We start from the raw sequence: 16,291 nt of genomic DNA, 5'->3' as shown, positions 1-16,291 counted from the left end.
GATCTCCTCAGCAAACACAAAGATTTGAGTGGGGTAATTAGGACACATTCAACACTAGGAAAAACCAAAATCAGCTCCTTACTCCTCGAAAGCTAAGTCAAACTGACCACAGATGCTCCTAGCCTAACCCCCCCCCCCCCCCCCATCCCCAGGTAGACTGAGACCTCCAGTTACAGCCAGCCTTAAGAGGAGGGACTGTATAAGAATGGTGTCCCTTGTACTAAGCTGTTAATTTCTAATGGGCAGGGACCTAGGGTCACAGTGGTTGACCAGGGGCCACCACCACTGTTTGAGAGGCAGAACCTACATTTAATGATAAGGCTTAATTCACCCAAATTTATAACTTGGAAGAATTTCAGCAGAAAAATATTTGCTTACTTTGGCAAATAATAAAAATAAATAAATAAAAGGATCTTACTTGACAGCTGGTTCCACCCCAACACTCTCTAAAATCCTGTCTATGTGGTGTGTGAGGTCTGCTATCTTCACATTTGCAGGCAAGTTAGGAAATTATCCTCATGGCTGCTAGTTATCTATATTCCTATTCTAATTTTCAATAACAATGGCAGCCCAATCCCTAACCTTCTGGATATACATCCCTGATTATGCATTCTCAATGAACGAGGATAACACATTTCCTCAGGTATAGGGTCACTTCCTGCCATTGTTCTCTTTCCTGGTGACCTTTTTGCTCCAAACTGGCATAGGACCTGTGAGAGTGGAAGAGGGTCTGTTTTACTATGTCACTGAATTTGTCATCCATATGCCTCTCTGCTTTAGTTCTTGGTGATCTTGTTCCTTCAAAGCAGTAGAGAGGCTGAAAGGGTGGTAGTGGGTTAGTTCTACCATAGCCCTAAAGGTCTCCCTACATACCTCTATGTTTGATTCATTTCCTCAAGGTCAGCCACTCTAGCTTCCAGAGACTACACTAGTTCTCTGAGTACTCAGAGCTCTTTGTACTGGGTGTAGACATATAACCTCTCCCCAACAGGAAGATGTGGCACTCAGTGCAAAAGACTGGATAGCACCCATCTCTCTGCTGTACTGCTATCTGCATATTTATTATTTATTTTATTTATTCAAAGTTTTTATAAACTGCAAATTACAAATAACATTGAACTATGCCGAGTAAAAACCTATTTGTTTGTTAAGGCTTATGAGGAATATCCTGATTAGAGTATACTAGGGCTGTGGCAGCTATTAATTAATTAATAATAGCTCTCCGCCCCCAATTTATCTAAGAATGCAACACACTGACTCTCGCATATAATTACTTCGTGCCTCACCTTTCACTCCATTCCTGGTTTCCCTAACTTTCCCTAAAACCCAGCTCTCCCATATCAGTCCCTCCACACCAATTCTTATCCAGCACCCTCGATCCTCTCTGACCAAGTTTTCAGTAACAATTTTAAAGCCTCTCTAAAAGTTGTAATCTCAGCTTCCAAACTACCCCGGAAGTGCATAGTCACACCATTGGTGACAACACCACCTCCAACTTATTCCCCAAGTTCAAGTTTTCTGTAAGTTGTTTAAATTATCCTCTAAGTGCAATGTTACCCTCATGGTGTTAATACTTTCTCCAACATATTCTGTAAATCTCCAAGTTATCCTGTAAGCCTCTAAGTTATTCTGTAAGATCTTAGCCTCACTATAGCGTTAATAATATTACTAAGTTTTCATGTAAGAAATAAGAAGCCCTAGTCTTATTTCATCTATTGTTTACTGTAAACCGATGTGCTATCCCTGATCGAATGTCAGTATATAAAAATAAATAAATAAATAAAATATATTTTGAAATGGCTTGATTATTTAATAGAGATTTGAATCGGAACCGGAATCGGTTCGGATTCCGGTTCCGATTCACATGTGGGTTTTTTTTCTTCGGGCCCGATCATGGTTTTGTTTATCGGCTGTGCCCGAGCCGATAAACAAAAAACCCACCCCTACCCTTTAAAACTAATACCTTAGCTTCCCCCACCCTCCCAACCCCCCAAAAAACTTTTTACAGGTACCTGGTGGTCCGGTGGGGGTCCCTGGAGTGATCTCCCACTCCCGGGCCGTCGGCTGCCACTAATCAAAATGACGCCGATGGCCCTTTGCCCTTACCATGTGACAGGGTATCCGTGCCATTGGCCGGACCCTGTCACATGGTAGGAGCACTGCCCGTGCCATCTTTGCTCCTACCATGTGACAGGGGCTGACCAATGGCACCGGTAGCCCCTGTGACATAGTAAGGGCAAAGGCTATCGGTGCCATTTTGATTACTGGCAGCCGATGGCCCGAGTGCAGGAGATCACTCCCGGACCCCCACTGGACCACCAGGGACTTTTGGCAAGTCTTGAGGGACCCTCCTGACCCCCACAAGACTTGCCAAAAGTCCAGCGGGGGTCCAGGAGCGACCTCCTGCACTCGGACCGTTGGCTGCCAGTATTCAAAATGGCGCCAATAGCCTTTGACCTTACTATGTCACAGGGGCTACTGGTGCCATTGGTCAGCCCCTATCACATGGTAGGAGCACAAGATGGCACCGGCCATCCAGTGCTCCTACCATGTGACAGGGTTCGGCCAATGGCACGGATACCCTGTCACATGGTAAGGGCAAAGGGCCATCAGTGCCATTTTGATTAGTGGCAGCCAATGGCCCGGGAGCGGGAGATCGCTCCAGGGACCCCCACTGGACCACCAGGTGCCTGTAAAAAGTTTTTGGGGGGGTCAGGAGGGTGGGAGAAGCTAAGGGATTAGTTTTAAAGGGTCGGGGTGGGTTTAGGGGTTATTTTTGTGTGCCGTTTTTCCCGTCCTCCCCCAAAACGATAAGAGAACCCCCACGACCAATATCGTGGGGTTTTCCTATCGTTTTGGGGGAGCCCCCGATTTCTGATGATTTTGAAAATATCATCCGATATTTTCAATCATCCGAAGCCCGATTCACATCCCTATTATTTAATGTTGTGATTTGCTGTCTTTTATGTTTAAATTTCTGTATGTTTTATGGATGTGATCCGTAAAGCCACCTAGAAGTATTGATAGTGCGGTTTACCAATGTTTAAAAATAAATAAATAAATAACATAGATTAAATTAGCAGTAACAATACATCAAAACAAACATATAAAAAATAATAATATTAAGTAATCATAAAAACTTCATTAAATAACAATGCTTTCAATTGTTTATGAAAGCTTTCAGGGTTCAGGGATCAATCTCAAATGTTTATGAATAACATTCCATTACAGACATCCAATGTCAGAGAATGCTCTATTACAAATGCCTACATAATGTAAACCCTTTAATGAGGGAATGCAAGCAGCAGGTCATTTTGTGAACATAAGGATCGACATGGTTTATACACTTGCAATAGGCCAGATAAATAGATTGGACAATCCTCCTTAATACATTTAAAAATCAATGTTAAAATCTTAAGCTTGATCCTTTGTTCAATTGGTAACCAATGCAAATCTTTTTAGTAGTAGGGTGACATGATCTTTCGATCGACTTTATAGTACCGTATGTGCTGCCACATTTTTAGGGTCCTTCGTTTTCAGTTTAAATCAATTTTTACCCATAAATTCCCAGATTTTTCCAAATGTGACAATTAGTTTAACCTGATAGTCACTCTAATTTTAGGCTGATTACAAAGCTGCTTTAGAGCTGCAGATGCAGCACTTCAAGGCCTCCCACCACTGCTGGAAGCCAGTGTGGGCCAAAACACATGATGTGTTTCAAGTTCCATTCCCTATCAGTGAATGCGCTCATCCTCCAGTGCCGCCCATGTTGGTTTCAAGACCCTCCTCACCTTACAAGCAGCTAAAGGACCTGCTGTCTAGTACCACAAATGCATTTGAAGCAGGCCTGTCCACCAGAAGCACTTCCCAGCAGGGTCCCTGGCCCTGCAGAAAAGCAGAGGTGCAGTATTGCAGGGGATAGGAGCCTCAGTAATCATGCTGCTGAAGGAGAGAGAGGGGAAGCCTGGAGTTACCACAATAAGGATGAATGCTGTTGGCGTGTGGAGGGAAGAGAGGGAAAGGAGATTCTTGGCAGGGTTGGGAGGGAGAGAGAGGGACATGCTAGGCAGTGGATAGATGAGGGGGGTTATGATAGAGCTCTACAGAGTCATGAAAGGACTTGATTGGGTAATTGTGAAACGATTATTTACTCTTTTGGATAGTACAAGGACTAAGGGGCATTCCATAAAGTTAGCAAGTAGCGCACTTAAGACAAATCAGAGAAAATTCTTTTTCACTCAACGCACAATTAAGCTCTGGAATTTGTTGCCAGAGGATGTGGTTAAGGCAGCTAATGTAGCTGGGTTTGGATAAGTTTCTGGAGAAGTCCATAAACTTTAAATCAATAGGGAATAGCTACTGCTTGTTGCTGGCATTAGTTACATGGGACATATTTAATGTCTGGGTTCTTGCCAGTGACTTGGATTGGCCAGTGTTTGAGACAGGATACTAGGCTTGATGGTTCCTTGGTCTGACCCAGTTTGGCATATCTTAAGTTCTTATGTCAATATCACTTTAAATTATCAATACTAATCTTATTATTATTTACTAGGGATGTGAATCGTGTGATCGATTGTCTTAACGATCGATTTTGGCTGGGGGGGGAGAAATCTGATCGTCTTAGTTCTTTAGGTTAAAAAATCATTTTATCGGGGGAGGGCGGGAAAACCGGCACACCAAAACAACCCTAAAACCCACCCCGACCCTTTAAAATAAATCCCCCACCCTCCCGAACCCCCCCAAAATGTTTTAAATTACCTGGGGTCCAGTGGGGGGGGAGGGGGGGTCCCAGCGCGATCTCCCGCTCTTTGGCCACGGCTGCGTTAATAGAAATGGCGCCGGTGGCCCTTTGCCCTTATCATATGACAGGGCAAAGGTAGCGCCGGCGCCATTTTGGTTCCTGGCTCCCGACGTCACGAGTGCAGGAGATCGCTCCCGGACCCCCGCTGGACCCCCAGGGACTTTTGGCCAGCTTGGGGGGCCTCCTGACCCCCACAAGACTTGCCAAAAGTCCAGCGGGGGTCCAGGAGCGACCTCCTGCACGCGGGCCGTATTGCCAATATTCAAAATGGCGCCGGTGCTACCTTTGCCCTCACTATGTCATTCGGGCCGTAAAATTCTGGTGTGAGCTTTACTGCAGGTTCTTTGCACCTGCTTCATTTTAAGGTTGGTCATTTATTTAGAATGTACAAAGCATTCCCATTCCATTGTATCATTTCTTCTTTTTATTACAATCATACATTTGGTAACCATTGGTACAGTTAAGTAATAAACCATTCTTACCAAATTTGCAATGATGTAATGATAGCCTTTTACATGCTTCCCAACACTTACAATCTGTGTAAAAAAAGAAAGAAAATTAATTGAATTGAATTACTATGGTAGCATCCAAACAGCTAATTAGCTCTGAATAGTAATGTATGCAATTTGCAGTGGTACCAAAACAGGCCATTTCTTCAAACGGATCGATAGTGTGGAAAGTTCTGTGTGCTTTGTCACTAGAACACACAGCAGAAACCATAAAAAGTTAATTGGTAATGATTCAGGTTTTATAGTTACCCCCATACCGCTGTCTCAACATGAATATTAAAGAATTCTAAAGCTAAAAAAAAACCAGTACTTAAAGTGCTACTGGATATTAGTTTACCAGACATTAAAACATACATTTTTTTCAACAGGTTACAATGGGCCAAAAAATCAGTGGTGCATCAAGGTGATGTCCCCTTCCCCTAGCCAAACACATGAAATGAAAAACTATCTATTCAAGGCAGAGATCAGTATATTTATTTGTTTCCAGAACCATTCCTTATATTGTATAAATCCTTTCCCTTCTGATGACTACCATCACAGTACCTGGTTTGCAGCTCTGAAGATGGTGAAAACATCCAGCCCCCAAAAACCCTTATGCTCACAAATGAATTGTCTGACAGAAGACATGATTCAAGTAGTTCCCTCCCCAACGCAAATCATATAAAGTGAATTGTAGCAAAGTAGCACAAGGGCAAGGCAGCAGACCATTTTCTTACCCTTGTAATTCTCTGGTTTTTATTTAATCCCAAGTGCCCGTTCCTTCCTTCTCATTTTTTTACTTTATTTTATCCTTCTTGTTTTCTTTACTTTATCCTCCATCCTTAGACTAATTTGCTTGCATCCTGTGTAAGTGATTGCTCTTCTAGTACATGTTCTTTGAGGGATGGATGCTTACTGTATGTATTAAAAAGAGCTTCAATAAAACCTTTGCTGAATACAATAAACCAAATTTGGACCAATGTGATCTTGCAAACTATTGACCTAGCTCTTCTATTCCTTTTGTGACTAAGGTAATTGAAGCTGCATTCCTAAAACAACTTCAGGACTTTCTTAACCAATATAATATATTGGACCAGTATCAATTTGGGTTTAGGCCCAAATATATTACTGAAGCATAAATGATATCGATTCTTAGACATGGTCTTGATACTGGCTCTGAGTTTATTCTGGTCCTAATTGACATAGCAGCATTTTATCCACTAGACCACGTAATAATATTATTTCTATTTTGTGACTATGACATCTCAGGAATAATATATGCGTGGTTTTAATCTTATCTTTCTGATCGGGATCAACAAGTCTCCTATGATATGGCATCTTCCCAATGGAGTACCACAAGTTCTGCCTTATTGGCTACAATTTTTAACATCTGCACATCAGCCCAATTTTTAAGTTGATTTCAGGACTGGGTGTACATTATCAAATGTATGCAGATGATATTGAGTTCTTCTTTCCTGTTGCTTCTAACGTTAAGACTACACTGGCACTTTTGATTATTTGCAGGCAGTTAAGAGTTGGCTTTCTGCAAATAAACTAACCCTAAATTTAGAAAAGATTGAAATCATAAAGATTAGCCTATCACTATCATCTGTGTTTCCAGCTAGTTTCCAATGTGGAGGCTGTAGTATTCAAATTTCAACTGAAGTGTGAAAATTGGGAATTAATTTTGATTCCAGCCTCTCATTTCCCATATAAGTAAAAGCAATAGTTTGCAGCTTGTTTTTCTTGCAAACTGAGGGTTAAGTCTTTCTTGAAAACAGGACTTCCAGACAGTGTCTCAATAATTAATCTTGATGAATCTTGATTATTGCAACATTATCTATCTCAGGCTGTCTGCCTGGACTGTGAAAGACTTGCAAGTTATCCAAACTTCTGTCATTCAAATTCTTACTTCAATTTTTTATACCATAAATTGGCTTCCTATTGAATGGTGTATAAAGTACAAAGTGCTGATGTTGGTGCATAAGGTCCCAAGCAGTGAGATACCTCAGTTCTATTCTAAAAGGGGTAGATATTCAAAGGGGTATGTGCGTAAGATACATGTGTACCCCCCCGAAAACCTACCCCAAACCCCCCCCTGCGCGCGCCGAGCCTATTTTGCATAGGCTCGGCGGCGCGCGCAAGCCCCAGAACGCGCGTAATTCCCGGGGCTTTGCAAAGGGGGCGTGTCGGGGCGTGTCGGGGGCATGTCGGGTGGGCGGCACAAATTTCGGGACGGGGCAGGAGGCGTGTCGGGGGCGTGTCGCCGGCCCAGGGGCATGGTCGAGGCCACCGGACTAGCCCCCGGGTTGGGTGATGGCGCGCCAGCAGCCCGCTGGTGCGCGCAGATTTACGCCTGCTTTTGGCAGGCGTAAATCTGCCAACAAAGGTGTGGGGGGGTGTTTTTTAGATAGGGCCGGAGGGGTGGGTTAGGTAGGGGAAGGGAGAGGAAGTTGAGGGGAGGCGGAAGGAAAGTTCCCTCCGAGGCCGCTCCAATTTTGGAGCGGCCTCGGAGGGAACAGGAGCGCGTGCCGGGCTTGGCGCGCACAGGTTGCACAAATGTGCACCCCCTTGCGCGCGCCGACCCCGGATTTTTTAAGATACGCATGGCTACACGCGTATCTTATAAAATCCAGCATACTTTTGTTCGCGCCAGGTGCGCATTTCTATTTATGCTTTATGGTAGGGATGTGAATCGTTTTTTGACGATTTAAAATATCGTCCGATATATTTTAAATCGTCAAAAATCGTTAGGGCCACGATACAATACCAATTCCCCCGATTTATCGTTAAAAAATCATAAATCAGGGGAAGGGGCAGGGCAGGAACTTACTTACTTGCCCTAAACCAATGGCAGGAAAACCGGCACACTAAAACCCCCTAAAACCCACCCCCGACCCTTTAAATTAAATCCCCCACCCTCCCGAACCCCCCCAAATGCCTTAAATTACCTGGGGGTCCAGCGGCGGTCCGGAACGGGCTCCTGCAATTGAATTGTGTTGTCTTCAGCCGGCGCCATTTTGCAAAATGGCGGCCGCAAAATGGCGGCGGCCATAGACCAACACGATTCGACTGCAGGAGGTCGTTCCGGACCCCCGCTGGACTTTTGGCAAGTCTTGTGGGGGTCAGGAGGCCCCCAAGCTGGCCAAAAGTCCCTGGGGGTCCAGCGGGGGTCCGGGAGCGATCTCCTGCCGCGAATCGTTTTCCGTACGGAAAATGGCGCCGGCAGGAGATCGACTGCAGGAGGTCATTCAGCGGGGGTTCCGGACCACCGCTGAACGACCTCCTGCAGTCGATCTCCTGCCGGCGCCATTTTCCGTACGGAAAACGATTTGCGGCAGGAGATCGCTCCCGGACCCCCGCTGGACCCCCAGGGACTTTTGGCCAGCTTGGGGGGGCCTCCTGACCCCCACAAGACTTGCCAAAAGTCCAGCGGGGGTCCGGAACGACCTCCTGCAGTCGAATCGTGTTGGTCTATGGCCGCCGCCATTTTGCGGCCGCCATTTTGAAAAATGGCGCCGGCTGAAGACAACACAATTCAATTGCAGGAGCCCGTTCCGGATCGCCGCTGGACCCCCAGGTAATTTAAGGCATTTGGGGGGGGGGGGGGTTCGGGAGGGTGGGGGATTTAATTTAAAGTGTCGGGGGTGGGTTTTAGGGGGTTTTAGTGTGCCGCTTTTCCTGCCTTTGGTTTAGGGCAAGTAAGTACTTCCCTCCCAAAGTTGATGAAGTATTAAGGCATTTGGGGTGGGGGATTTAATTTAAAGGGTCGGGGGTGGGTTTTAGGGGGTTTTAGTGTGCCGGCTCACGATTTTAATGATTTTCACGATATTTTAAACACCCAAACGGCAACAATACGATTCCCTCCCCCTCTCAGCCAAAATCGATCGTTAAGACGATCGAGGACACAATTCACATCTCTACTTTATGGTCTCTTTATTTTGGATTTTTCTCAGAAGTTAACTGACACCTGTGGGTAAATTTTGTGTAATCTTATGAGGCAGGGGGAATGATGAAAAGATCTCTGCTTCAACGACAGGGGGAATGATGAAAAGATTATGTATATTTGGACAACAACCAACAAGGTTGGTTGTTGTCCAAATATATCCAAATATATTTGTTGTCCAAATATCATGCGTGGGAGTAGCTTGCTATGACGGCGGTTACTACCCCTAAACAATTAGCTAGATAGTTCACTTAGATCCAGCTCCAGCATTGCTAACTACATCGAATGTAAACCGATGTGATATTCATTTGAATGTCGGTATATAAAAGTTATAAATAAATACATAAATAAACAAGGACTGAGTTGCACAGGCTGGATAAACATGCGTGGGAGTAGCTTGCTATGACGGCGGTTACTACCCCTAAACAATTAGCTAGATACTTCACTTAGATGCAGCTCCAGCACTGGTAACTACCTCGATGGCGGGGGTGGAAGGGAAATAGATTGATGGCGGGGTGGAAGGGAAATAGAACAAAAAGTAACTTACAAGGGACAAGAGAAAAAGATAAGTATGGGAAAAATAAAATGAAAGCTTGCTGGGCAGACTGGATGGACTGTTTGGTCTTCTTCTGCCGTCATTTCTATGTTTCTATATATATGTATTGAATATCATCTAAATAAGATCTTGTGTCCATTTTCTAAAATTGTTGATGCAATGCTGTCTCACTGATTTTAAAAATAGTTTAGCTGGGTGGCTAGAAATGGCCAAGTCTTTTTTTTTTTTTTTTTTTTTACTGCATATAGGGCCCTTAGGAGTTTTTCTTGTAATATCTTATAGCCAAATTGCCAGATACAGTTAATGTCAGACCAAGGTATGCATAGTCTAGGGTTGTGCTGTACTTGGCTATTTAGCCAAAATTTGATATTTGTGATGGAGATTTTTTTGGCTTAATTCTGCTGATGATTTGTAATCCAGGGATACATGATTGATAGAATATGAAAAAAAATATGCAGTTTTATTCTGTAGACGCAGCATTTCTATATCTACAGAATGTGTATTTCTATATTTCTAAGGCCAGTATTGGAATGGTGTGGTGGTGGTGGTGGGGAGGGCGGAATGGGGAGAGTGCTGAGGTCAGGAGAGAGATAAAGTATATCCTCTGTCAGTAATCCATGTCAGTCTTCCTTATCCTTTGCCTCCAAGAAGCAGTGAATAGTTAGAGTGGGGTGGGGGGATGCCATCAACAATTTTTGTCCAGGGCGCTATGTGCCCTAGAGCCAGCTCTGGGGATGTGGTTTTCATTTTATATTGTTTTATTGCATTGGTTTTATTTTATGAATGCTATACTATAAGGGGGTAATTTTCAAAGGAGTTATGTGCATAAATGTAACTAGTATTGTAGCAATTTTCAAAAGCCATTTACTCACGTAAAGTGCACTTATGCGAATAAATCCTATGGACGATTCAATGGCATATATTGTAGCAATTTTCAAAAGCCCACTTACTCGAGTAAAGTGCATTTACATGCGTAAAACCCAGTTTTACGCATGTAAATGCTTTTAAAAATCAGACCCTAAATGCTGGAAAAAACATTATATCATTTTTTGAATAAATATTCACCATATTGGAGTCTAACTGTATCATTTATCAAAATGCGTTAGGGTGTTATTGCGGGCATTAGGACCCTCATGCCCTTGAGAATGCCATAATGCATGATTTATTTTTCGCATCATGAGAATGATATGCACATTTCTAACATTTAATCAAAGGGGAGGAGTTTATTAAAATGTGGGGTGTTTAACATTGTATGCAATAGCAGAGAGAGAGACTCTGGGGTGGCATGCATATTAGTCATCTATTTATAACACTGTAGGAGGGTCGACTAGTAACTCGAGGTGAGGTTTTAGAGGTGGTCTAGGTTTGGGGACCAGTTTTACATGCACAGTCAGAGGTATGGACAGCACAGTATACATCAGTGAACTTCTGATGTGATTTGGCCCGCCCCTTTGAAGAAACCTGGCACTTGTACGTGTACCGGGGTTTACGTGTGTGGCCGGACCTGTTTGAAAATGCATGTGGTGCGTGCAAGGCCTGGCCACGCGTGTAAACCTTGGGTTTTACACGCATGGGCCTTTGAAAATTTGGCTGATTATGCTTTGGGATTTTGATGCCACTATGATGTTTGCCTTACCCCTAAATCTACGTCTTGGGTTTTTGATACCATCGTGCTGTTTGTCTTACTGCTCATTCTATGCCTTGGTATTTTGATGCCACTGTGTTGTTTGCTTTGCGCCTCACTCTATGCCTTGGGGTTTTGATGCCATCATGCTTGCTGCTTTACTTTTCATTCTCATTGTCTGCCTTCAGCCTCATTAATTTTAACCATTGTTTTACTATATGAAACCCATGAAGTTTGTTTGTCCCCTGTATGTTTGTCTTGATTAGATTGTAAGCTCTATTGAGCAGGAACTGTCTCTTATGTGTTGTTTGTATAGTGCTGAGTACGTTGAGTAGTGTTATGAAAATGTTAAGTAGTAGCAGTAGCAGTAGTAATTCAATGTCTTGATGTTTCGATGCCTCTGTGCTCTTTGCCTCGCCCATGACTTTATGTCTTGGGGTTTTGATGCCACTGTGCTTGCTGCCTTATCCATCATTCTAGCCTTGGGGATTTGATGACACTGTGCTCGCTGCTTTACTCCTCATTCTATGATTTGGGGTTTTTATGCCATTGTGCTGTTTGCTTTGTGTCTCATTCTGTGCCTTGGGGTGTTTATGCCGCTGTGGCGGCTGTTTCCTCTGCACTCCATGCTTTATAGTTTTTAGGTCACTGTGCTGGCTGCCTTAACACTTATACTTTTATACCTTGGGGTTTTTATTCTAACAAAAGTGAGTGTCTTCTGTGTGTCTGAATACAGTCCATGACTCTGGCTGTATTGTAGCACTAAAAACCCCTATCTTGCTACCATACCCCTCATTCTAAGGTTTGGGGTGTTCATGCCACTGTTGATGCTGCTTTGCTCCTCTTTTGGTGCATTTCAGCCTTTATGTCACTGTTGGCGCTTTCCCCCCCTTTTTTAAAGCCTCTGGGTATTCCTGATACTCTTGCTGCTGCTTTCCTCCTGTCACAGTTCCTTGGGGAGTTGATGCCTCTTTTTCAACTATTTTGCCCTGTATTCATATCACTTGGTGCTATTTTGCAAGGAACCACACCATTTATAAAATACCGCATATTATCACCCTGAAAATCTGCAAGATATTTCAACGCACACATATTATTTAATGCAGAAATCCATGTTGTTTATACATCTGTTTTGTAAAAGTAAGTACATATGTTTTATGCAATAAATAATTGTTTCATGTTTGCATAATAGTAGGTATTTTATAAAGTTGGCTTATGCACATGCATTACTCATATTTTAAAATATTTGTGTGTGTACTTGTAAGCACCAGTTTATAAAAAACTTCCACTAGTTGACCCAAACCTTCACCAGTTCCCCCACTCCCTTCAGCAATTCAACCATATCCTTTGCAACTTTCTCCAGAACCCCCGTCCAAATGCTGCGGATAAAACAGAAGTCAGAATTGAATTTTCATGACTTGATTAGCAGGTGTAAAAGCATGCATGCATGTTTCATGACACATGCATACACTCTGTTTATAAAATATATATAAATGCATGTCCTTCCAAACCCCTTTTCCAAATGCCCTTGAAACACCGCCCTTGTATGTGCCTTCCTTTTGCGTGACAGCACCAGTACACACGGACTCCCATTGTTCTGGAAATGGGCTTTATCCTTACACTGGCTAAGTTGTGAGTATATGCATTTTATATACCCAAGCCTCTAGCAACTCTTTGAAAGTTGACCCCTAAAGGTAGTTTCATGTATGATCAAGGTGAGATCATTTGCAAATTCAATTTCACTTGAGTCATATGTCAGTTATGTAGATGTTAAAAAGAGTTGGGACAAGCACTAATCCTCATGGTGGTCCATTATTGAGAAATCAGGGACAGAAACTTTAAAACCAGTGCACATGTGTATATTTGCGCACATATGTTGGCCCAGGTACATGGCTATTTTACAACATATGTGCTCATGGGTGCCAAATTTTAAGTGGGCGCGTGCGTGTAGATCACTTTGGAAAATTGTATTTTAAAAACTGAAAAGCGATTTATAAATTTTATAAATAAATCAATCCTGCCTCTACTGCATAAATCGGGGGATTTTAAAAGGGGTATGAACAGACACCATTCTAGTTTTAGTAGTTTATCTCTAGTTCACCCAATTAAGAGACAGATCCTCCAGCCCTCTTTCCCGGTTTGATAGCCTTCACTCCCCCCCGTTAGCCCTGACCCTTAAAACCCCACAAATCTGCCTAATTTTCTTAAAATTGTAACTTACACGGGATACATAGAAGTGAAGTTACGCAGCAGGGTGCCTCAGTGCACGCTGAGTTGCATCAGTATTTACCTGCACATCTTTGCTTCACGTCCTGAAACACCCATGTCTCATCTAGACCCCACCCACAGCCTGTCCCCTTTAAAACACCTTTGAGATGTGCACGCTGTGGGAGCTATGCGTGTCTCTCTGCAGCTTTTAAAATTCGCTGGGCACACATATCAGACTTTTAAAATTCACCTCAAAGTGAGATAATGTTATCATTTTGTTGGACATACAGCCGTCTGTTACTCAGTACTAGCTATAGCAGATGTAATTTCATTAGGCAGAGGATGACTTTTGCAAGCTTCAGCATAAGACATTTTAATTAATACGGTGTCATGTACTGATGATTAGTCAACAAGGACTGCATTGGTCTTATATTTCTTCTGAAAATCAACTTTCAGTGTATTTTGCATGTGTTAGGATTAGGTCACAATAGTTGTGATTCAGCTAGAATCCTGCCTGGGAATCACTGACTCGGCAAAATGCTTAATTCTCTCTTGTCTTTCAGTTGTATTGTGTGGTTTGTCACTATTCTGTCTGTTTTTGGGGTATTTTGCTTTATGTTATGTGTTTTACATTAGAATGCTATTTTATTATTATTTTTTTTTTACATTGCTCTTGGCTTTTGGGAATTGTGAGTCATAAATGTAAATAAATAAATAGTGCATTGCAAAAGTTAGTAGGCGGTGCACAGGAGTGATATTGGTCTATGACATCCAATATCAGTGGCTGGCTTTTCTGGGTTTGGCATTACAATGACCGTTGCTTCTGGCCATACTTTTGGAATGCGTTCAAGTTAATTTATTTTGTTAAACAGCTTAACCAGCCATTGGAATCCCTTTCTGCCAAGCTGCTGGGAGAATTCTGAATGGATGCCATCTTTGCCAGCTGCCTTCCTTTCCTTTATTACAGCTACACCATCATTTACTTCCTTTATGCTAATAGCAGTTAGTTCTTTAAGAGGGATTGAGGGCAATAGCTGATGTAATTGTCAATGAATCTCTTGCTTGATGTCTTTTTTTTTTTTTAAGCTGACCTTTTGTGTCTCTAGCAACTTAGAAACAATCAGTTATTTAAAAGCTATTTTGCATAGGAAGAGCATTTTGAAATGAAGCCGTAGGCAGCACTCTTAAGATTTCCCAGGAACACTGGCCTGGGAGACCTTGAACTTGTTTATTCTTTGATTGTGGGGTACAGGGGGGAGACCAGGTGCTGTGGGCGGCAATCGTCTGTAGTAATCTGCCAACGAAAAGTCACAGGCATCCTAGTGGGGGCTGTGGTCATCTAATGTGCAACATATAGAAAGAGGACAGAAAAACAACAGATACGGGTTGTGAAATACTAAAGTGAAGATTTCCAGTGTTAGAAAGTCACTTGCAGCATATACTGGGAGTTGCTCCTCCCAGAGATATCCTAGTCTTGAGCTGGTCTGAGAACTGCCAGAGGGAAGTAATAGGTAGAGAGACCATTTTGGCTGAAAAAGTGCTTGTGGGCAGGTCTGTGGGTGGAGTGCATGGGGTAACTAAAGCGTCTATGGTATTTCAATCTCAGGAGCTCTCAGAATATCTTATTTTAGGCTATGACTAATATCATTTTTAAACTTTTACATGTTTCCTAGCAACACACTGTTTGTTATCTAAGAAATTTGGAAGGAACTCTAATTGAAAAGAAAAGAGGCAGGTATCACAATTAGCATCTTCCTCTTCTTTCCCTATTTAAAAAAGATTGCATAACATGGATGTGCACACTCATTTATTTGTTTTCAGTTCATTAATTTGTTCAAATATTTTTTTATTTTTTTGTGCTTTTTGTTTTCAGCAAATAGTGCACATTATTTGAAATAGTGCATTCTTTGCAAATAGTGTGCACTATTTGCAAAAAATGAAAAACATGAAAATTTTTGTTTTACCTTCATTTTTGGTTCTTTTGAAATAAAACAAAACAAGTTCATTTGTCCCATTTTACCTATTTATTGCAAATGGACACGCATCCCTATTGCATATTGAGGGCTATGCAATAAAGTTTTATTATTCAATCTAAGGCTGTTTGGTTCATGCTAAAAATAGTATGCTATGCAACGTTAAATTGGTCCCCAAAGATAATAATGGGGACATGTTAAAATTAGCATATCCCCACATGTAAATTAATGATCACTTGCAAATGAGGCTTTAGCAAGCAAATAGCATGGAATGCTCTACTCCCCTGCTACTCACTGTGAGATCATTAAAGCTGAAAATTTAACATCTGGATTGGACCAGGTGTTAAATTTTGAATATGCACATTGCCTGTTGAAACTCGCTGAGTTTACTAATAAGGGTATGCATGGGAAAACTTGTATTTGTTTCATTTCATATTGTTTTTCCTGTTTTTGTTGTTTTTTAAAATTTTATTTTGTTTCATTACTTATAGCTTAACATGCATTTTTAGGCACATACATGCATAAAATCGATTCTGTCCACATAAATATGATTTTATGGGCATAAATGTATGCCCATAAAGTAACAAACAAAACAAATGCACATTTTTGCTAATTGTCCCCAAGTGAAAGGTTCAGTTAAAATGGGGATTTTTATCCCTTCCAAGCCCCTCATGAAGACTGAATCCCCTTTCCAC

General features: G+C 42.2%; 1 protein-coding gene across 4 annotated transcripts in view; it reads right to left on the bottom strand.

Moving 5' to 3' along the window:
- The window catches only part of GRIA4 (glutamate ionotropic receptor AMPA type subunit 4), a 690,840-nt gene that overhangs the window by 236,098 nt on the left and 438,451 nt on the right, over positions 1-16,291 (bottom strand). For all 4 annotated transcript variants that reach the window (XM_029602429.1, XM_029602431.1, XM_029602428.1 and 1 more), the window contains one exon: positions 5,284-5,337. In XM_029602429.1, the coding sequence (XP_029458289.1) occupies positions 5,284-5,337 (54 nt within the window). The remainder of the gene's footprint in view (positions 1-5,283; positions 5,338-16,291) is intronic.

Source organism: Rhinatrema bivittatum, chromosome 5 (assembly GCF_901001135.1).
Source record: "Rhinatrema bivittatum chromosome 5, aRhiBiv1.1, whole genome shotgun sequence".
Taxonomy (NCBI): Eukaryota; Metazoa; Chordata; class Amphibia; order Gymnophiona; family Rhinatrematidae; genus Rhinatrema; species Rhinatrema bivittatum.
This window is presented reverse-complemented; position numbering and strand designations above follow the sequence as displayed.